This window comes from Carassius gibelio, chromosome B20 (assembly GCF_023724105.1).
Source record: "Carassius gibelio isolate Cgi1373 ecotype wild population from Czech Republic chromosome B20, carGib1.2-hapl.c, whole genome shotgun sequence".
Taxonomy (NCBI): Eukaryota; Metazoa; Chordata; class Actinopteri; order Cypriniformes; family Cyprinidae; genus Carassius; species Carassius gibelio.
The window spans coordinates 2,334,715-2,359,429 of NC_068415.1; the positions used below are offsets into that span (position 1 = coordinate 2,334,715).

Below are 24,715 nucleotides of genomic sequence, written 5' to 3' on the forward strand. Positions count from 1 at the left end.
TTCCATGCAATTTAAATACACAAATCTTTTATTTAGATAAAAATTTTTTTTACGTATTGTATGTAGATTTATTAATAATTGAAATTCTACAAAAAAGTCTTGCATTGCATTACTTGCATTGATTAAAAAAATGTAATAAAACAATAATTTTGTACTCCACTCGTACAGTGTCAGTTATAGAAATCACAATATCAAAAGAATGACAAAAATAGTATCCTAGTCTTGAAATGAAATATTCATATCATAATTTAATCATGTATCATATCATGTTCAAAATATACAAAAAGAAAAGCAAAATAAGATGCTAAAAGAAAGACACAAAAGCACAGAAGAAGAAGAAGACAGAGAGAGTTTGGCATGTGAAAGACTGATTGTTCTGGGATAGTTACTCGAGAACTGAAGGTCCTATGGCCACGGCGATCATCTTTAAGCACCTCCAACCTACACTGGAGCTTACGGAGATAAAGTCATCAGTCCATCAGTTACAAGCAACAGCAAACAGAGCGACAGCCACAGACAGACAGAGAGAAAGCTTGCACTAGGTTGTTAGTGAACATTTCATTTGCAATTACATTTAAATCACCAAGAATAATACAAGCTAAAATATTAAGAACACACACAGAGACACCTTTAAGGAATAGTTCCCCCAAAAATGAATATTAGCTGAAAATGTCCTCATGCTAGATGAGTTTGTTTCTTCATCAGATTTGGAGAAATGATGCATTGCATCAGTGTCTCATCAATGGATGCTCTGCAGTGAATGGGTGCCGTCAGAATGAGAGTCCAAACAGCTGATAAAAACATCACAATAATCCACACCACTCCAGTCCATCAGTTAATGTCTTGTGAAGCCAAAAGCTGAGTGTTTGTAAGGAACAAATCTATCATCAAGACATTTTTGTTTTCAAACCTTTACTTCTGAGTCCATAATCCTGGAGAAATAATGTATTTCTCCAGTAAAAAAGTTAATTTCCTGTTGTCTCTCACTTCAAGATCCACCCACACAATTGTTTAGAGCTCTTTTGGACTATTTTGGAAACAGTGCTTGATCTGTGCAGATCTGTGTAGGAAGCGTTATTATGAATTATGGCCTCATATTTTAGCTGGAAGAAATGGTTAAAAATGTATTTTTGCTTCACAAGATGTTAACTGATGGACTGGAGTGATGTGGATTATTGTGATGTTTTTATTAGATGTTTGGACTCTCATTCTGACGGCACCCATTCACTGCAGAGCATCCATTGGTGAGCAAGTGATGCAATGCTACATTTCTCCAAATCTGATGAAGAAACAAACTCATCAACAAACCGAATAACCTTAGAGAAAATATATTGTCAGCAAATTTAAATTTTTGCGTGAACTATTCCTTTAAAGCAATGCTTTATAGATAACTACAGAGCCAGTAGGACAAAAACAGTTTAAAATCAACATCATGTGCCATCCACTTTAATAACTGCTATTTCAGGAACATGTATTAAGTAGTAAATAGAGTTTGATTTTGATTTCATGTTGACTTTAAAGTGCACTCAGAGGAAGATACAAACAGAGAAACTGAGGCATCAATACAAATAAAAAAATCAGAGATCAACGGACAAACATTATACTCTCTCTCTCTCTCTCTCTCTCACACACACACACACACACACACACACACACACGTACATACAGACCAATTATAAAAACTAATAATTAAATCACACTAAATAAGACTTGCATTACAGCAACTCTAAAAGCACTGGGATATCAGTTCAGCAAACAGTTCCCTCATTAAATATCCTAGATGTGGGAAAATTAATACAATACTGATCTAATATGGGTTTACAAGAAATCGCCCGGAAGATGATTTATTATTTTCGTGATGTCACATGATAGCTGATTAATCATCTTTCAGCTCATGTTGTTTTTGAGCAATCCGTAATTTAAAAAATATATAAAATAAAAAGGGCATTTTGGTATCAGGTGTTTAAAAAAGTCTTATTCTTGATAATTAGTTTCATAGCTTCAGGAGTTCATGGAATTATTTGTGCTCGGCATACCTTTTTAGTGATGAAAGTGGAATGAATAAAGACAAATGACAAATCCTTAATGTCCATGCACTCTTAAAAATAAGCTTTTTTGGCATTGATGGCTCCATGAAGAATCTTGAACAAATTTGGAATCTTTCCATTCCACAAAAGATTAATTATTTGCTCTTTTGGGAACAAATAGTGGTTCTTCTATGGCATCGCTCTTTATTTTTAAGAGCATATGTAATAAAAGTGGAGTGTGTGTGGGTTAGTTGTGTATTAGTGATGGTTCGAGAATCTAGACATACTGCTGGTGTCATGTATAAGACACAACCATGTGATGGAGCTTGTTCTGTAAATGAAGACAGTGATGGGGTGAAAATCTTAAACAAAAAAACTCAACACACTCTTGCAGTGCAGAGGCATCATGGGAAATTACATTCACTGTGCATGTGCTTTAACACGTGCTTACTCCACTGCAACAACTCTCATGCCATTCAAACTAAATAAGCTCAAATAAAATAAGTCACACTGTCTTAGAAGACTGCTATATATGTAGGGAAATCACTAGGATTTGGAAAAGAACTTTGGAACAGCGATGCGTTTTTCATCGAAGTCAGGATTAAATTAAAAATAATTGTATACATTAATACATTAATGTTACGTGGGGGAAAACAACTTAAATAAAATATTAGCATTTCTCACTTGAAGTACTTAAATAACTAAAACTAAATAAATGAAAACAAATAAAAAACAAATAATAAAACACACTTTAACTAAAATTGTACAAATAAAAATATTACAAAAACTGCTATATCATTGATACTAAAATAACTCCAGCACATATAAAAACACACAAACTTCTGCAAACACACTGTTAGATCATCTAAACAAACAAGATCACAAGCGAGTAAAACAAAAAATGGAGAAAAAGGTGAGCAAAATCATTTTGCTTTGGATTTAAATGTCGGCAAATGGAACATAAAATGTTGATGATGTCATACAAGATGACATTGATTTCAATGTGAAATTTTGATTGTAGAAAGACAGTATTTATTCAAATCTATATTCATATATTTAACATAACTATATTTTGAAACTTTAAGAAATATATTTTTGGCCTATTCTAAAATACTTTTTAAAATATTTAATTTCGCTGCATGGGGGTGGTAAAACAGCAAACCAAATCTTAGATTTTTACAACATTTTTGCTTGTATTTAGAAAAATAGTTGGAAAACTTAATGCACTGCACTTTGATAGGACATGATGTAAAAATTAAGCTGCCACATTATATATCATTTGCATTATTTGATTAACATACTGGTTCCTAATACCAACACTGTAAAAAAATAGATTTTTGAAGTAGTTTTTTGGAATTTTTGGTGGAAATTGTAATTATGTTGCTAAGTTTATATACTTAAAGAAATAATGCTAACCACACGGTGGTTTGGTTTAACTTATTAACTAAACTAAATATGTAAACCTAGTGATAGTGATCCTGTTCTGTAGTGCCATGATGGCTAGAAGACGATAGTAAATCTTTGTAGGTTTGTGTTCATAAAATTGATTTTTCCTGTATTTGAGCTGCTTCAGTAGCTGCCGGTAATAAAGTCATGTTTACAGGCTGAATTAGTCTCAAACTATGATTGAAGATGAGCTCTTTACCTGGTCCAAGGTAGAGTACCTTGACTTGAGTGTGATGACCTCATCCAGGTGTGCTCTGAACTCTCGCCGCGACGCCTGGAGGAAGCCACAGGACAGTCACTCCCCCGAAACACACACACACACACACACCTCTCAATATCCACAATCCATCCAGATTCTGTCAAATACATTTATAAGCATGCGCTGCCACAACATGAACACACACACAACTCTCTCCAGCAACACACAGAACTGAAACACTCTGCCATGGTGTGCACCGGTACAATGGAAAATATGAAATGAAAACTCACCCGCATTCAAAGCAATGCAACTGATCTAATGCTGTAAATCATGAGTGATCAGGAACAAACCGAGAGAAAAGAAATCATGGAGCTGGGGAAATCACATTCAAAGTGAACAACACTCAAATCAAGCTTCTCCAAGCAATTTGACTTATTAGGGCTACTAATGTTTTGGGAAAATGTAGTTTGTCAAGTTATAAGCTATTCATATTGAAGCTAACGGCTACAGTCAAGCTAATTACAAAACACAATAAACTAACCAAATAGAAGCAATGGAACAGAGTTATATAATAATAAATGTGTTTATTTGTCTCTAAAACTATATTTCATCAGAACAGTACAATCTGACAAAAAAAGTATTTATTTTAACATAAATAAATTGTTACTGGAAAAAGACAGCAGCTGTTTTAATAGCAGAGCTACTGTTGCACTAATAAAAAGTATATAAAATATATTAACTTCTAGGTTTTTTTGTTATTATTATTTCTGCAATAAAGCAAGCTTTTTTTCAATTTTATTTTTGTTACACACACACACACACACACACACACACACTGAATCGTTACTGGAAAAAGAACACACTTTTGTATATTTTAATCATGCTAATATATAAATGTATCAACAAAAAATAGTTGTTATAAATGTATTTTTTTTTACTAGTTACTACATAACTGAATGCTAAAAAACATAACATATAATATATTATATATGTAGCAGTATTTACTGTAATATATAAGCTTCTAATTTATGGCATGTGGCTGGAATATTGATTAAACCTAAAAAACGAAAAATAAAACAAATAAAAATAGCTACTATTTTATGATATCGACAATACAATTTGTATTACAATTATACATATATCTAAAAATAGATTCCACATGTTATTAGAAAAAGCAACACAATTTTCAATATATTAATCATGCTATAATGCTAATAAAAATGTATACATTTTAATAAAAAAATTTTTTGGACACATCTCAATACGGTATAATGTACAAGCTTCTAATTTATGGTATATGGATGGATGGATTATTGATTAAAACATAATTTATTAAAACATGCTTAAGTTTAGCTTAGGGACCAATTCTCACTATTGCCTAGTTGCTTATTAGCATGCCTATTATTAAAATATTGTCTGTTTTTAGTACTTATAAAGCACATATTTTGCATCACCATATTCTACATCCCTAATCTTACCCAGCACCTAAACTTAACAACTACCTTACTAACTATTAATGAGCAGAAAATGTGCAGTTTTTTGAGGCAAAAGCCATAGTTAACGGTTCATTAATATCGAGAATTGGACCCATATTTTATATATGACCCATATTTTAAAGTCTTTAGATCAAGCTGTGAAAGATGTGTAAAATGCAGCTGAATGAGAAATTAAAAGCAAGTATGTTTAGCTCATATAACTGCACTGCGTGTGAGGACAACTTACAGCGCTGGCCAATTTATTGCAGACATATAAATAATAATATATAAAATTTACAATAGACAAATCTTTATTTTACTTATGGTAATCTCAATATAGCCAATTATTATTAATCAACTGGCCGGGTCAATAAACTGTATCAGTCTGTCACTAGTAAATACAACCCCTCTGGTCATACATACACTAAAGTAAGTTATGGATGAGAGAAAAAAAAAAATAATAATAATAATATATACATTTTATATATATATATATATATATATATATATATATATATATATATATATATATATATAAAAGAAATGCATTAAAACGTTTTAAAAATAAAAATATCAGATATGATTATGCTAATGGATAAACCAATAAAGTCAAAACCACTTAAAAATTAAAAAATATCCAATACACACATCTAAAATTGTTACAAAAAGGACTGCCAGTAATTTGTGCGCTTGCAAAAAGCATGCAGGGAGGGTTTCAAGCAGAGCAGGAAGCAACAATCATCACAGGCAGGAATAAACATGTAGCATAGCAACATGTCGACGAGGAGGAGAGATGTTGCCATGGCAATGCAGCCTCAGTCGCATGCAGGAATACCTCAGCAATGCTTAGGGTGGATGAAGAGGAGGGGAGCCGCGCCTGGGTGCCACGAGAAGGGGGAGAAGAGAAGACAATTAAATATAAGAGCCAGCAAAGCCAAGCTGAGACACACACACTGCCGCCCCCTGCTGGCCTGGAGGAATGATGGAGCACCACAAGCTACAAAAATGTGAAATTTTGAGATAAAGTAGAAATTACGACTTTAAAAGTTTAAACTGATATACAAAATATAAAAAAATAAAAAAATAAAAATTATGAGATAAAGTAGAAATTATGACAAAAAGTCTAAACTATGACATACTAAATTGAAATTATGACATAAATAATTTAATTATGACCTAGTAGAAATAATGACAAAATATCAAAATTATGATATTAGATTGAAATTATGAAAAAACATTTAAATTATGAGATAAAGTAGAAATTATATGGTCTTTATCTCATAATTATTAAATTTTTAATGTAGTAATTTAAACTTATAATGCCTTTTCATCTCATAAATATCACTTTCTAAAGCATGGATATTTTCATATGTGGCAAAAAATAGGCTTCCATATATCAGTTTAATTTTAGCTTGGGGATAAAAATGTAGTCAAATTAAATCCAATTTCTATTGGATTTAAAACACATACAGATGCAAACACAGCAAAGATGAAAAGATGGGTGAACACACTTAAATAACGCCAATTTTATCCTTGAGCTTCCACGATCCAGTTTACTACATTATTAAAATTATATTTCTCAAAGCTACAATACTGATGTCAGTGTAATAAATATTTATTAAAATATTAAGGAATTATTTATCATGTATTCAATATACGCCATTCCATTCAAAAGTTTAAGGTCAAAAATGGCGCAATTTTTTTATTTATTATTATAATTTTTTTTACATTTTTATTCAGCAAGGCTGCATTAAATTGTTCAAAAGTGTCAGTAAAGCGGTTTATAATGTTGCAAAATATTTCTATTACAAATAATAGCTGTCGTTTGATTTTTATATTTATCAAAAAATTCTGACGAATAAAATGCATCACAGTTTCCACAAACATATTCGGCAGCACAACTGTTTTCAACATTGATAATAATCAGAAATGTTTCTTGAGCAGCAAATCAACAGATTAGAATGATTTCTGAAGCATCTTGTGACAGACTGCATATTCAAAAAGAAGAGTTACCTTGAATAATATTTGACAATATTAAATGTTTACTACAATTTCGATCAATAAATGCTGCAGAAGCACCTTCTTTAAAAAACCCATGCATTTTTTATACCAACCCCACATTTTGAACAGTGAGTAAAACACAGCCATGTTAAGAAAACTTAAGAAAGTTGCTTAATTTGCAAAAAAAGAATTCCTAGTATAACATGTCCTGATGAATCACAAGCAAAAAGAGCCAAACACGTATTAAAGTATACACCATCAGTCTTGATTTCATGTCGACTTGAAATGGTCACAGCGTACGACAGGAATCATTTGCTATTTATTGCACATAAAATCAGCGCTGCGTCTCACTTTCAATGCATGCAAGGTGTCCTTGTGGTCCAGGAATAGTATAATATATCTTGCAGACTGCAGCCCACCCGGGTTTAAAGCTCAAGTGAAACTCAAGCACTACAGATATAATCTTTAGGAGTGTTATTTATCACCACACACACACACACACACACACACACAGCACTGTTACTGCAGCATACACTGCTTCACGTGTGCAATGTCCTCAAAAAAGTGTTTTTCTCAAGGGTGATTCAACACAAAAAGGGGAAAATCTCATGACAGTTCCTAACTAGTTTATGTTTTGCCAGATTGGTGGCTGATTCATCGATCTACATTTGTAGGTTATCATACAATATGTTTATGTCCCAGTGATGGTTTGGTTTTATGTGTGGACCTTCATGCTTTCTGTACGAAGGGTTTTGTTATCTTGTTCATTTTCTTTGCAGCTCTCTTGTTTACTGAGACAATGTACACAAAATAGATTTAAATCGAATGCCAATGGATCCCAGTAAAAAAAAACTCAAGTTCTTTCAAATCTAATCGGAATGATTCCAAATGATGATAGAAATTCCAATTAAAACAGTTTTCCTATTGGAATCATTTTGGATTTTTGGACAAGGGCTGTGTAAAGACACCTAAATGCCATTTCAGAAGTGCACCTTTGCAAGGTGTAGCCACATTTACAGCATTCATTATTCTTGATCTGGAGTATCTTACAGAACCTTTGTTGGTCTTTGAGAATCTTGAACTACAATCTGAAAACTCTGAGCTTCTCTATGAGAATGTAATAAAGTGCATCTATTTCGTAAGACATTTTTTAAGTAGGTGGTGATGGGAGCTGAGCTGCTGCCTGCTGTGAGCACTATCACTTACTTTAAAGAATAAATTAATACAAAATTCACTGAAATACAGAATGAAAAAAATTAATCATGTAGTTATAAACTCAATTACAACTTATAAAAAGTGCTTTTGCACACAAAAATGTAAGTAAATTAATAATCATAGCATGGTAACTAATTAAACTAGATTTAAATTCATATTTTCAAATGAGTTTATTCAAACTGCATCAGCATAAATCTGTTAATAGTGAAAAAAAAATCAATTTGATCAGTTGAAAAGTACAAACATGTTTTAAATATGCATACAAAATAATTAGTTAATCCTGCTTGACTTAATGTATGAAATTTAAACTAACTGGATTTATTAATGATAAATATATATATAAAAAATACTATTTTCCATTCAAAACACAATTACGTTTGTTCACAAAAAATATACATCACATAAAATGAATCAAATCATTTATTTCTAAACTGTGCAACTGAAATTTAAATTGTATATGCAATTAAAATGCAGGAATATTTTGAATGAATGTGAATGAGTGAGTGAGTAAATGATAACAGCGTTTTCATTTCGGATGAGCTCTCTCTTTGAACTCTCATATCAGGTCTGGCTCAATCCTGATCCTCAGACTTGACCCCTCTGAAGGGAGCGAGGGCGGACAACAGGACACACACAATCTGCTCAAGACTGCTAATGTACAGCCAAGCGGTTTCTGCTACGCTGTGTTTAATAATGCTTTAGTAGGTGTTTCTGTACTGCAGATATCAGGATGAGAAACTACACTTTAGATATCCAATAACCTCTGGATGCAGCATTAATGTCTTTAAATAATCCACAATCTGAGATATCAGTGCTGGTGCATGGTTTTAAATGTCCATTACAAGCACACATCTTATATCAAAGTTGGGCTCAAAAAAGTCGAGTCATTTGACACATTTATATCTGTCTACAGCTAAAGGACAATAATGCCAGTGTCCTCAATCTAAAACTGTTTTGTAACAATAATTTCCAGTTCAACACTCTGTATTTTAATGTTCAATAATCATTCATAATAGTTATCAAAATAAAAATCATAATATTAATTAAGATAAAAAAATAAGAATAATATGAACAAATCATAATATCATATAAAATCTAAAACAAAATTTAAATAATCTAAATCTAAAACAAATAAACAGAAACATTATAACATTAATATTTAATAATATTTTATTAAAATAAAAAAACATTATAAACAAAAATCACAACCATAACCCTAAACAATAAATAAATACATTTTATATAAAAACTGCAACACTGCATGCATTTAATACTTTAACTTTTAGTCAAAAAAGTCGCAAAACATCCAGAGCTTATTTTAGGGAGTTATCTAACAAACTCATAATTCAGCCAAACATCTGAAAGAACACATGATCTGATCTTCTACATCTCATCCTGTGTGATGAATAACGCAAATGTACGATAAAATGGACACAAATGGACAGTATCACATTAGACAAACTGCCAAGTGTTAATATGCATTATTATGCAAAAACTTTATATACAAAATTATTGCTAAAAAAATGCAACACAAGAAGACAGATGGATAGACTGATGAACGCTGATGAAAGTTTGTTCTATGTCTTCTGTATTTTATTTATCATTCACAGAGATACACACACATTCCATTAAATAAATAAAAAACATGCACAAAATCACTCACACATACCAGCACTTGATTTATGCACAATTTGTCTGATTAATAAACTAACAAATGGATTATAATACGAAACATAAGTGTCTCCTGATTCAAGAAACATCAAAAGACAGAGGAAGACTGAAGACTTACCATCATCTACATGAAGATTGAGATCTCACACACACATACACACACTGACACAGAGAGGAAGTGAACACACACGTATGGATGGAGAGAGAAGAGGAGGAGGAGTAGAGAGAGAGAGAGAGAGAGAGAGAGAGAGAGAGAGAGAAGCCCACAGAGAAAAAGCAGGCAGGAATCATTAACAGTAGAAAGAAACAGTATAAAAAGAGAAATGGAAAATTACAAACACGCACACACATACACTTGCACGCACACACACACACACACACACACACACACCTCTGGACTATAACTTACAAATATGTACGCTTATGCACTATAACTGAAATCTATGGTATTTTATGGGACAGAAAGAGACCACATAAATCAACCACCAAACCAGTTTGTCTTGTGTAGGGTGTCATTTCCGTCAATCTGAAATGTAATATTATATTACATAATACAGTATACTGGTAATGAGCAACTCAAAATATAGTACATTCACAACTGTACAGAAAAACACATAGGAAATATGTTTAAATCAAAACTAAATATCTGAATGTTGTTAACCTGACTTAAAAAAAGTGATTTTGTGCATTTGATGGACAGTGAATGGATCATTTCATGATCAATAACACAAAAGAAAACGCTATTTATGAATATTTTGTCTCTATGAGGATATCTCTAAAAAGAGGTAATCAGATTATGTCTACATAAGGTAAAACGGAGACATAATCATAAATGTATATGAATACATAAATCGAATCTATTTGGATTGTATAGTTTTAACAAACTTATAAATGTGATGCATTTTTGTCAATCATAAATAAATGAAATGGGTCAGATTTCTGTAATAGTAAACTGACTGCATTTAAAAAATACAATAACCAGGTTTATTGATCATCAATAAATCCAATAAATCCATTTATCATCAATAAATCCAATTCGTTCAAATTTTTATCTAAATGAAATTTAGCAAGAAATATTTATCCGTTCATACTTTTAAAATAAATACACATTTTTTTTTTATTCTAACAATGAACAGTTTAATGCATGTTGAATACATGCATTTTGAAAACATGATTATTTAAATAAAATCAAACATATGCACAAAAAAAAGTAATAAATTATGTCTCAATTACATATGACTGACAGATTTGCATCATAATAGGTTTATTAGTTTGTGACAAAACTATAATCCAAAAGGAAGGACATTTTACAGTAAATGCAATTCAGATCTGGAGCCTCTTTCAAAGCAACTCTAGAATACTCTAAACAAGACTGTATAGTATAAGTATAAGTATAGTACAGAAACTATAGAAATAATTTCTGCTTACTAGATCAGATACCAATAAACCAGGCATCATCAAAAACAGCTTTACCACGGTACAAAGTCATGTACAGCTCCTAAACTAATGCTACAAAAACACACACGTCCATGTCGAGTAAAACAGACCCTCCGCATCAAGAGCTTCACATTACAAATGAACAAACAAACATTTCACAGCAACCTGGATAAGCAGAAATGATTCTGTGTGGGAATAATGCTGATGAAGTGATAGTCAGAGATGTTGAGCTGAGGATGTGCACTGCTAAGCGCTTGTTTATCCTGTTCTCTTCTCTTTCTCCTTGGCCATACCTATCTGATCTTCACAGAGCATTACATTAAACTGTTCTCACCTCTGTGACAACAAGAAGCCAGTCAGTTTTACAAGCTGCTCTGTTCAGAGGAGGAACATTATCAGTGCGCGCGCACACACACACACACACACACATCAATTGCACTTCTATACTTCTACATAATTCTGGTGCTGTTAGACTGTATTCGAGACATCATCCTAAACACACAGAAATCAACAGAGAGAAACACAGAGGCGAGTAGAGATGAGGAAAGGAGGAGAGTGGGAACGAAATGTGATGGAAGAGGTATAAATAAGATTTGACAGATAAAGATTCATAGATTAATCACTATAAAACTGTCAGGGATACGTCTGAGCTTCACACACACACACACACACACACACACCAGCAATGTGGATTTATCCTTCATCTAACACACATCTGCAGCTGTCAGTAAAGTCGCTGTTTTTTCACATTGAGGTTTTGACAATCAAAACATCCCAAACACAAACTGTTGAAATAGTTCAACATGGAGAAAACCAGGATTAATGGAGCATTTCAGGTTATTATGCAATATTTGATTCTGTAGTGTACATGCATGCTGCATGATTAAAGTACGTTACAAGTCTAAATGATTGTTTTCTGTATTAATCAACAGCAGGTTGCAAATGAAAATGCAAGTGCCCATCTTAAGACAGAATTGAGAGGGTTTTAATCAATATATCCTTAACAAATGAGCCATCACCATTTGTGCATGAAAATGAGATTCAGGATTGCATTTGCAGATAATCACAGGAACTGGGATTTGTGTTAGTGGCTCACTGTTATGCAACCGTATTATATAACTGTGTGGAGGACTGCCACAGCAATTTCATCATCTGTGTGTGTGCGACTCTCTGTGAGAGAACACAGGAAGTGACATCGAGAGACACAGAGAGAGTCTCAGTATGCTAATGATCAGGATGGTTATAAATTGCATTGTATAGGAAAAATCAGCATGAATGTCATAAAGGTTTGCCATGAAAATGGGCAATAGGAGAATGAATGATGACAGAATTCTGCATCTCTGTCAAACTGACACCTGTGCAAACTCTCTCAGTCATATGAGAGCAGAACAGTCTCCACAGCAATGCCTGCTCCCATGACAACCATCTGCATCCACACAGCGGGGCGAGAAATGACTGTGACATGAGCTGATGCTTTGGGTGAGAGTCTGGAGATTTATGGGTCAAAGTTACAGGATAGTCATATTCCTGCAGCTCACGCAGTAGAGCATCGTGTCAGCAACACCAGCAACATCATGGTTTCGATTCCCAGGGAAAGCATGAATTGCATTAAAATGTACAGTTTGAATGCACTTAGATGAATGCATAATGCCAAAGGCATACATGTAATATATTTTCAGAAAACTCAAAATTTATATAAACAGATGTCAATTCATTTTAACTTTTATTAGCAATTAATTAAAGTTTTTTTTTAATGTATCCCACATTTATCGCAAAAGCACAAAAAGCACCATACTGTAATATTAACAAAAATTACAATAGCATCTCCATGATACTAAAATACGCTGGAATCTAAAAATGCATTGCTAAAACAAGTTTTGAAAGCAATTGTATAAATCCATATATAAAAAAAAATATGAATTTAAATTTGCCGCTAATTTGCATGCATTCTAAACCTGAGGAAGGTTAATTGGCCAAAATATTTTAAAATAATGATAAACACTTGCTAAGTACTTAATACATACATATATGAATTAGGGGTGACCCCGAATAGTCGACGAATCGATGCTTTGATTCTAGCAATCTGATTCGACTACTAATCTAACAGTTGAATATTCACGAGGTGTTATGGATTATGCCATTTTGACTATATGGGGGAGCTCAAATGTCTGATTTCACATAGAACTTGCTGTTTTCTGCCAATAAGTTAATATACAGCCAATTATGATAAAGCTGTACGAAACTGAAAAGAAAGGAGCTTCAAATTTTGAAATGCGTGAATAAATCCAACCACCCAAATAGATTTATGTTTCACTTTCCATAATATGTGACCGACAGAGGAGCATCTTGGTGGCAGGGATTTAAAACTTTACCAAGACTCAAACTGACACAGGCAGAGACTGGATTGTCTTCGAACAGGTAAGGTTCAAGTGATTTCAAAACATTTCTGGTTTGACTATGAAAATCCTTATACGGGGACACCCCTAATATAAATAGTAACACCAAACTGTTAAAATAAAATGAAAAAATCTGGAAAAATATTTTTTGGAAAAATATGGTAGCAAGATTTTAAGTTTTATGGATTAACTTAAAATACAGTAATCGTCAATATACATACCAGCCATCTCGAGGACTAGTTTTGTACTTATGTAGTACACTGACAACCACCATAAAACATTGTTGGTAATGAAAAAACTAAATTGTTTCATCACAACTAGCTTTTCTACAAGCTGAGGTCAATATTAATATATAGGGTTGTATTCACACATCATAGTAATTATAAAATAATGCAATAAACATTCATCTAGCAACATTAGATTAGATTCAACTTTATTGTCATTATACAGAGTACAAGTACAGAACTAATGAAATGCAGTTAGCATCTAACCAGAAGTGCAAGAATATAGTGTCTTATATACATAAAAGTGCAGAGTAAATGAAGCTATGATTTACAGAATGTACAGTGGAGTTGCTATATACAGTATTGAGCAGAGTATATACAGAATATAAATAGGATTGCAATGTAGGGATTGTATGTACATTATGAACAGAGCAATGTAGGATTATATATACATTATGAACAGCATTATGAACTTGAGCAAGTTGGATGAGTGTGCAAAAGTATTGTTAAACAATGTATTCTATGCAAAATAACAGTAGTGCAATGATATTTTTATAGAAATAGTTTACTGTGCTTTGTACAGTAACAACTTTAGACAGTTTATATTGTAATAGCTTTAACAATGTGCAGTCTGTGCAAAATATGAGTCGTGCAAATATATGTTTGTAAAGTACTGTGACCAGTGCAGTAAGAAAGCAGGATAGATTGGTGATATGGAGTTCAGAAGTGTCACAGCCTCGGGAAGAGGCTCTACCTGAGCCTGCTAGTGCGAGAGCGTAGGCTCCTGTAAGAGGGTGAAGAGTCCATGGTTAGGGTGAGAGGCATCCTTGATGATGTTTCTTGCCTTGCCCAGACAGCGCTTCTGATAAATGTTCTCGATGGAAGTTAACTGGGTGCCGGTGATCCGTTGAGCAGTTTTCATCACCGGCTGGAATGCTTTAAGGTCAGATGCGGAGCAATTGCTGTACCATACTGAGATGCAGTTTGTGAGTATGCTCTCAATGGTAGAGCGGTAGAATTCCACAAGGATCCTGGGACTTTCTTAAGGCTCTGTAAGAAGTAAAGGCGCTGCTGAGCCTTTTTGACCAGGGTCGAGGTGTTATGGGACCAAGTGAGATCATCAGTGATGTGGATGCCAAGGAACTTGAAACTCGGCACACGTTTCCACCACAGCTCTGTTGATGTAGATGGGTGTGTGTGCATGAGTCCTTGTCCGCCTGAAGTCCCACCCTCATCATCCTTGATCAGACCTACCATCGTGGTATCATCTGCAAATTTGATTATGGTGTTGGAGCCATAAACAGGAATGCAGTCATGGGTGAATAGGGAGTACAGGAGAGGGCTCAGTACACAGCCCTGTGGCACGCCGGTGTTCAGGGTGATGATGGAGGATGAAAGGTCATCTAACTTAACAGACTGAGGTCTGTTAGTCAGAAAATCTAGAATCCAGTTGCAGATGGGTGTGCTGATTCCAAGCTGGCTGAGCTTGGAGAACAGCTTGGAGGGGATTACTGTATTAAATGCAGAACTGAAATCTATGAACAGCGTTCTCATCTGTGTGTTTTGACTGTCCAGGTGGGTGAGGGCAGAGTGAAGTGCCGTTGAGATGGCGTATTCTGTTGACCTATTGCGGCGATAGGAAAATTGGAATGGTCTAATGTAGCAGGGAAACAGGATATTAAGTGGGATGCAACCAGTTTCTCAAAGCACTTGTCAATGATGGGGGTGAGTGCAACAGGACGGAAGTCGTTAGGGTCCGAGGCAATGGAGTCTTTTGGTACTGGCACGATGGTGGAGGTTTTGAAGCTAGTGGGAACAGTTGTTTGCACCAGGGACAGATTGATAAGGTCCGTGAAGACCTCAGCCTGCTCCTCCGCACAGGCTTTAAGCACATGCCCAGGTATTCTGTCAGGGCCAGCTGCTTTCCGTGCATTCACCGTACGCAGAGTGGAGTTAACATCTGATGTGGAGAGTGTGAGAGGCAGTTCACTGGGTTGATGCTCAGCTTTGAGTGAGATCTCCTTGATATTTTGATCAAAACGAGCATAAAAGTGATTGAGCTCGTCTGGGAGGGAGGCAGAGCTGGAGCGGGGCAGAGTGTTAGGTGGTTTGTAATCTGTGATAGATAGTATGCCTTGCCACATACGCTGGGGTTCTGAAGAATTGAAGTGTTCAACAAGAATTGAAGTGTTCAAGTGTTCAACATAAGATGCAATATAAAACCCTAATGTTTATAAGTGACAAAAAAAAACCTAAGAAACGGCTAAACGGTTGTTAAAATTTTTTAATTTTGGTATATGTATAGTTTATGCATATCTAAATGATTTAAAAAATGTCACTTACAAAAACTGTAAATTTAAAATTGTATTTATTAGAGTTTTTCATGATATAAAGGAAGGGAATTTTCTGTTAACAGGTTTTTTACTCTGGCATTTATTAGCATTTAAAATGATGGTAATTTCATAAAAGTCATCCATAAATATTGACTTGAATTCTGGTCTGTGAATCACACAGAATATTTTATGGCTTAATATGACTTGTAAATACTTTTTTAGCAGTCTGATGGTGCTGTTTTACATTTGTTTTTTATAGTTTGCAAAAAAGCAGTTTAGACCTTTAGAGCATTGCAACTGTACTTGTTCTATATTTTGCTTTTTAATGTAGCATTTTTACTGAAATAAAATGAACAAAAACCTCCTTCCTTAGTAATTGTGTCTTGTTTTCCAATACAAATATCTTAACATTCTTAAATTAAAATACATTTATTAGAAATGCAAAATGACTTCTAGATATTGAGCACTGTTTTCTGAAAAACTGATCAGGATTAATTGTGTTTTTGTTCAAACAAGAAAAAATTATCTGCAAATGGGGTGAGAAAATGTAACTTGTTTTCTCTTTGAATTAAGTTTATTTTTCTGACCCCATTGGCATTTTTTAACACATAAGTTGCTTAACTTTTCAGAAAACAAAACATACTTTGCTTCTTAAGTAAATGCATTTTGATTTAAGAATGTTTAGATATTTGTCCTGGAAAACAAGACAAAACTGCAGATTTTTTCAGTATGCAACATCAGAAAAAGAAACCTGTGAAAACCACACACGGATGGGACTCTGACAGGGCTTTTGGGGTGAGGTGAGCGTGGAGGTCGGCAGCAGGGTGAGCGAGGTGGGGAGGCAGAGGAACGGAAGACAGGAAGCGAACAGTGCGGGGACAGGAAACAGGAAGTGAGTCGCTCTCACCTTGGGGGTGGGACAGGAAGCGGTGGAGAGGCGGGAGGTAGCCTGGGCGCGTGGCGACTCGGACGGCGTGGTGCTCAGAGACGCCGTGTCACGGGAAAGAACCTGGACGCCCCGTGAGATGATGGAGTCGGGAATCTGAGACATAAAAGACGGATATTTATTAAAATCATAAACTTCATTCTTTATCATTTGTGCATTATATAATGTAAAAAGTCAAAGTTTGCAATTGAGCTTGTGGCGAAACATGTTCTTGTCATGTTTCTAATCACTTCCCAAACTGCTTTCTATTTAGTGTGATCCAGGCTGTATAGTACACTTAAATAATATGCTAAAAAATACACGAATGGAACAGTATTTCGAGATTTGTCACGTTTTTTGGCCTAATATGACCCACAAATTCTTGCTATGTGAAACAGGAGAAGACCGTGGCAGTTCAATATCAACTTTTTTGTTTTCAGCAGAAAATTGTGAGGAATGTTAAGCCATAATTATATTAAAAATAACAATGAATTTTTTTTAATATATATTTAAATATAGCAACATCATTACAAATCAGCAATTACAAATATATCTAAATACATAACATAAAAGTCTGAATAAAAATTAGCCTACATTACATTTTAGTTTATATTTGACAGTACACATTAATCATATTCTAAAATAATAGAAGTAATTATGAAATTACATATAAGATGTACTTACATCCCACTTAAGTAGGTAAAAAAAGCTCAGCTAAATGGATTTCATATAAATTTACATTATAATATATATCTTTTTAATCGGAAAATAACATGCAGCTAAGTGTCTGAAACATTACATTCAGATCTTACTTGAAGTCTGTGTAATGGCAATTCAGAGAATAGTTTCTAAACACAAATTATAAATGATGAATGAGGTCGACACAAACACAATCACACAAATGATGTGAAGATGATGTCTTGATATTCACTCACACCAGTGGATGCTGCGGCACACATGAAGATGACACACAATATCTTGATGAGAATGAAGACAGATGGAACACCTGCAAACGTCCAACACAGTCATGTGAGAACTAGGCTGAAGGTTTGATTCTGACTCTAAAGAGGACATAACAGCAGAAAACACCCCCTCCCCATCCACTTACACCAACATTTTTTCATTTATGATAAACTTACCTTAAATAACAGCTATGGTAATTAACGGATTAAACCAACAACATTACAGCGATAGTGTTAAAGATGTTTTGAAAGTCTGAGTATTCAAAAGAGAATTTAGCAAAGAATAATTCATTAATTTGTGTTCCCTGCTAGCTGAATTTCACATACATAAACACATACACACACAAATAAAACACACCATGGTACCCACTAATTAACCATACAATAACCATAGTTTAATCTTGGTATTTGCAGTAAAACTTTAAAGATTCAAGATATGCAATAGTACAGTTCTGAATCAAATGTTTCCCAATATGAGCTCCAAAGTTCCGATTTGAATCAAAAGATTCATGAACCCGCTCTGAAGTCCCAATCTTAATCAAATGATTCATGATCCATGCTCTGAAGTCCTGATCTAAATCAAATGATCCGAAGTTCCAATCTTCAGGGGCGGATCTACCGGGGTGGCAAATGCCACCCTAAAAGAAAGCCTTGCCACCCAACGAATTAAAGGTTATGGCCAATTTTATCATCTTTAGTGTTTCGTGATCCCGCTACGAACTCCCGAACTGATTCAAATGATTTGCGATCCCCAAACTGACTCAAATGATTCGCGATCCCGCTCCAAACTCCCGAACTGACTCAAATGATTCGCGAACCCGCTCCAAACTCCCAAACTGACTCAAATGATTCGCGATCCCGCTCCGAACTCCCGAACTGACTCAAATGATTCGCGATCCCCAAACGGACTTGATTCGCGCACCCGCTTTGAACTCACGATCTGACTCATGATTCGCGAACCCGCTCCGAACTCTGACATATATTCAGATATTAATGTAATTTAAAAAATAAATTAATCATTTTCGATTTTCAGATATTGCACCTGTCAAACATAGTCTATTTTGCCGTCATTGACGGTGTCCTTTATCAGTAGGCTTTATATTTATGCTCAACATGAAGTATAGATATTGTTGTCGTGAAGACAAGAGCCTGGTCTGTCGGCGGTCTCCCTCTATGTCACCTACAGCAGCAGAAGCGCGCCAGCGCCGCGTCAGGCACGATTCTGGTGTGTAAAAACCATAGACTGTATAAAAACAAAGAAAACGCGAAGCAGCCGCCACGCTCACGACACGCAGCCAGTGTGTCACCGGACTGAGACTCAGGAGGAAAAGTTGGGTAAAAAAAATGATTATCTATATATCAATAAATGAAGCTTTAATGAAAGCACAGACGATAAGTGACGATAAGCACAGATGATAAATAAATAACGTTACAGTGGTGTAGTCTATTGCGTGATAGTTACCCACTTTTAAAAAGCGTGAGGATATGCAACAACTTCGTTTTGTGTCAGAACTTTCACACTTTCATTCATAAATTCACCCCATTTGTGTTTGAACAGCGACAGGGATTGAATCGCGGAAATGGAACTTGCTGTATAATGGCGGGAGTACACGGTGCGAATTCGGATGGTCGGAAGAACGTATGTTAACGCACACGGCACGAGTGAGTTTATCTGAAAATCGTACGGACGACATGATATACGACACGATTTTACAACCTGCGAATTCCAGAAGCAAAAAGTTGATAGACGCGTTCGACTTGAAGCAGCGCTGCACGCACAGAAGGATCACTTTATGACATTACCGCGAGAGCGATATGAGAGCACACATATCCAATGCATTCGAATCGCTCTCGCGGTACTTTGATGTCATACAGGTGATCATTCCGTGCGTGCAGCGGTGCCTAAAGGGGAACGCGCCTAATATAACTGCTCTCCCTCTCTCATAACTGCAAATAAAATATTGATACGAGCCGTGACTGTTTCCTACACGTACAGGTTATTTTTCAGCAATAGGAAACCGGGACGTTTGGTTACCCTGTGTGTGTGTTCTTGTAGGCCTATATGGTTTATAAATATCTTAAATGGGTATTAAAATGTAAACATGGTTTATGAGGACAATTACTGTGCTCTCGTAAACCAAATGGCTTTAAAAAATACTATACGGTGTTTAATAGAAATTTTAAACATGCATTTTTCGTGATGGATAGAAGTAGTGTATGGGGATATATAGTATAGAATACCGTTACGTTTATGGAGAGTCCCTGTAAACTACATATGCGTGTGTGAGCGAGAGAGGGAGAGAGAGAGAGAACTAAAAAGGCATTGGAATACGTTGCTAGAAACATCATACAGCGCTCGCTGTTCCTGTCAGACTTCAGCTGCCGTCTTCGTCTTTCTTCTTCTGTGGTTTTCCTAGTTCGTGATTGGTCAACTTCAGATAAATCAACAAATCGGCTCGTTCAACCGCACAAATGGCACGAATTCAAACCGATAACTCACGAACTTTTTAGACATGTTTAAAAATGATCGGGAGGTCGGGAAGTGCTCGTAAGCCACTCTGCTCGGCTCGTAATTCATCGCAAATGATACGAGCCGCGACCATACGAGAATACGCGATTTCCACACTATTTAAAAAAATCGCATGCGAACTCGTACGACAGCAAAAATCGCACCGTGTACGCCCACCTTAAAGCAGAACGTCACGGAATTTGGCCATTTTTGAATGAATAAATCAAAAGTAGAGCATTTAGTCAAATCTCGATATGGACTAGTGAATGCAGTCTTCGTAGGGCACCAACTCCCAGAGGGGGGCACCATCCCAGTTGCTCAAAAAGAAAAAAAAAAAAGAACTTCCCCCATTCTCCATCCGCGCTTGTGGTGGTGCTTATGGGGTATGGTCAATTATTCCTTAAATGAACTGTTTCAAATGTAAGACATTGATTGCATGAGATTAAGTTTGTAAATGGCAACCTGTGTCCTTTTGTAGTATGCACATATATTTATCATCAAACTGTGATAACTGTGATTAAATTCAATATATATACGTCTGCCATATGTTGCCACCCCTCAAAAATTCCTGCCCCCTTCCCGCTACAATGTATCAAAAGATTTGCAAACCCGGCCTAAAATTCCAATCTATAGTCAAACCAAAAATTAATCAGACACCAGATATAATTTTTTATGCTTTTTTACTAGTGGGTGCAGAACACTAAAGTTAATTTATGTAAGTGAGAATAGACAAATTAAGTGAACTGATGTACTATACCCAAAAAATTTCATACAGTGAAATACCAGTAAAACTGATAAAACTTTAGGACCAAAAATGATTTAGACACTTTGATCAGATCGTGTTTTGCTCACTTGTTTTTCTTTGTTTGCTAATGCCACCTTTTTACACCACAGACTGATAGCTTCAGGTTTACCTTTGCAGCGATGGAGGCGGCGGTGATGTGTGAGGAGGAGCTGTCCTCGGTGGAGGCCACACCGCTGTCCTTCTTCTCCTCCTCCTCTTCCTCACACTGCACACCCTTGTCCTCGGTCTGCCGGTGTGGGCTGCCGGTGGGCAGCGGGGACGGAGGAGGTGGAGGCGAGGGCAGGTCCTCCAGCTCGTTTGGCACCTCCTTCACTTTGACCACAGCTTCTCGAAGCAGGTCGATGGCGTGTGGGAGAGCGGGCAGGATGAACTGGAAGCATTCCTACATGCAACAAAGAATACATACATACAAAAGCTTGAGACAAAAAATTACAACTCAACCCTTAATGTTACTTTTTGTTTAAGTAAAGTTATTAAATTCCAATCTTTCTGCTAGGAAAAATAGTCCCTGTACAGTAACAGTTACAGTCAACAACAGCAATGTTCAGTGGAGCTCAAATACAAAAATAGCCTCAGAACTGTTCTCATCTGCTTATTATTTTCAACAACGCACACACGTACATTTGTTAATCTCCCAGCATGAGAAAACATTCATTTTCTTTGACAGTGGGAAGGGTGGGCTCTTCAAAACAAAGGTGAATACATACTGCCAGCAAGGGTCACTAATACTTCATAAGTATCATGAAGTTTATGGTTTCGGGAAAAGCACCCCTGGCCAGTAAGAAAACAGACTCCAATCAAGTTCCAGAACTATCCGTTTTACAACAGGGTAACTGCATTATTTTTAAAAGACTTGCATAAATAAAACGAATCCCATACAAACAGGGCAATGTCTAAGTTAACATATTAAACCATGAAACTACTGTAAAAAGCATGATTTGTAATTCAGGTTTAGGTTTTCAAAAAACAAAAACTTTTATAAAATGATAAAATGCACATTTCAGCCTTTAAAATATTTTTAAGAAAGTCAAAAGTATTGGTTATTACATTAATTTAAACAAAATCATGTACAATAAAAAATAAACAATAAAAAGGCATCTTCACAATTTGTTTTATTCAAATGTTGCTCTATATACAATCCTACTGAAAACTAAATTAGTACTGTTTTTGGACATTAAATAACTAAAAAAAATAAAAATAAAAAATTATCTGAATTCAGCTAGTCAGCTAATTTCTAATTTTCATTTATTTTAACTTGATGTACTAAATAACTAAAACAAAAATAAACAAAATGGATTAAACTATATTAATGTATTTAAAAAAAAAGTCAAAAACACAACAAAATTGCTAAAACTTCAAATAAATGAAAACGTATAAAAATAAAATATAATTCAAAATATGAATAAAAACTATCATAGTATCTCATTAATATTAAAATAACACTGGGATAAACTACTATTATAGGTGATTTACTGAAATTGATGGTAAAGTGCAAATTTGATTGAAAAGCTATATCATGTGCATGATCTTTCTCATAAATTGACCAAGCAATGAAATAATTATGACCCTTAAGTAAACTATTCTGGACTAATCCAAAAAGAGCTCTTTAAATATTCAAGGTTATCTCTATTTCCAGCACACATTAATGTATATTTCACTGAGACCAAAAGCAAGTTCATAAATAATTAAACTTGCACATTATGTGTAAAACACTCCCTTTTATCTTTTATTATATATGAATTGGATTATTAGCAGGACTACATTAAAGGTTTTGGCTAATGGAGGACATACATGCAGACATACGACTAACCACACACTTAATAAAAGAAGAAAATAAAAAAAAATCCTTACCTGTGAACCTTTTTTACTGCCAGGTAAATTTATGATGAGAGTTTTCCCTCGGATACCACACACGGGTCTGTACACACACAAACCAAGACAATTCAAAAGAGACCAATGAAAGCTATTTCAATGAAGTCAGTGTCTTTGATTGAGAGGCTGATCTGGGATCAGTTTTCTCTGAATATACTAGCGAGTATAATTATGAATGAAAGTCAAAGATCTTCTACGATGAGATGAGCATGTTGAGGACGTATTGAAGTTAGACCTGGACAGCATTCCCAGAGGAGTGACATCCAGAGATCCCACCAGCATGGCCAGAGACATCCCTGGAGCTTCCCGCTCGATCACCTCTTTAGTGGCCTGGACAGACAGACAGAATTAGAGAGAGAGAGAAAGAAAAGAAGTCTCAGATTTGTCAGATTTTCATGAATGATCCGGGCTGCTATCCACTTTCATTTTAGAGCACTATACACTTATTGTAAGTCAACAGCTGTCTTATTTGTGTCTTATTTATATATTTAATTGTGTCTTCTGAGCTATTGAAGAGCAACCTCTTAGCGATACCATGCTCCTCTGGGAGAAAAGCTTGACAGGAATGTCAGGATCAACAGAGGTGGGTCACATTAAAACCTACTTTCATCCCTCACTGCACAAAATAATCATCTGTGTGTGTTCTTTGTCCTTGAGTGACACTTCAAACATCATTAGAGAAGAACGAGGGAAAACATCAAAAGAGGAGCATTGATGAGACTCATGGGATGAGCCAGAGAGTACCAGAGTCTCCTTTTGCAGAGAGATATAGTGGAGTCCAAAATCTGAGACCGTTAGAGCTTCTATTTTGCATGATTCTCATTTTATAAATGACGGCAGCACTGGGGAAGGAAATAACTAATAATTTAAGATGTTTCAAAGCACATCTTGAACTAAATTTTAACTGAATTGGCCACAACACACGTGAAGTTCCATCCATTCATCTTCTCATCCATCCGTCCATACATCCAGCCATCTATCTATTTCTATATATCTATCAGTCTCTCCATCCATATATTTCTATCTATCAGTCCATCCATCCATCCATCCATCTGTCCATTTCTATCTATCAGTAAATCCATCCATTCATCCTTCCATCCAATCTATTTCTATCTGTCAGTCTGTCCATCCATTTCTGTCTATCAGTCTATCCATTCATCTATCCATCCATTTCTTCTATCAGTTTTTCAATCCATCCATCCATCCATCCATCATCCA

At 35.1% G+C, this 24,715-nt stretch overlaps 1 protein-coding gene across 4 annotated transcripts in view; it reads right to left on the reverse strand.

Annotated features, from left to right (window-relative positions):
- LOC127983414 (gephyrin-like) overlaps positions 1–24,715 on the reverse strand; it is a 72,338-nt gene that overhangs the window by 16,210 nt on the left and 31,413 nt on the right. For 2 of the 4 annotated variants that reach the window (XM_052585592.1, XM_052585591.1), the window contains exons 5-11: positions 23,733–23,827; positions 23,477–23,543; positions 21,735–22,007; positions 17,332–17,466; positions 5,983–6,024; positions 3,673–3,747; positions 390–452 (exon numbers count right to left, since the gene is read on the reverse strand). In XM_052585592.1, coding sequence (XP_052441552.1) covers positions 390–452; positions 3,673–3,747; positions 5,983–6,024; positions 17,332–17,466; positions 21,735–22,007; positions 23,477–23,543; positions 23,733–23,827 — 750 coding nt within the window. The remainder of the gene's footprint in view (positions 1–389; positions 453–3,672; positions 3,748–5,982; positions 6,025–17,331; positions 17,467–21,734; positions 22,008–23,476; positions 23,544–23,732; positions 23,828–24,715) is intronic. The other 2 variants (XM_052585594.1, XM_052585593.1) reach the window with 1 other exon arrangement.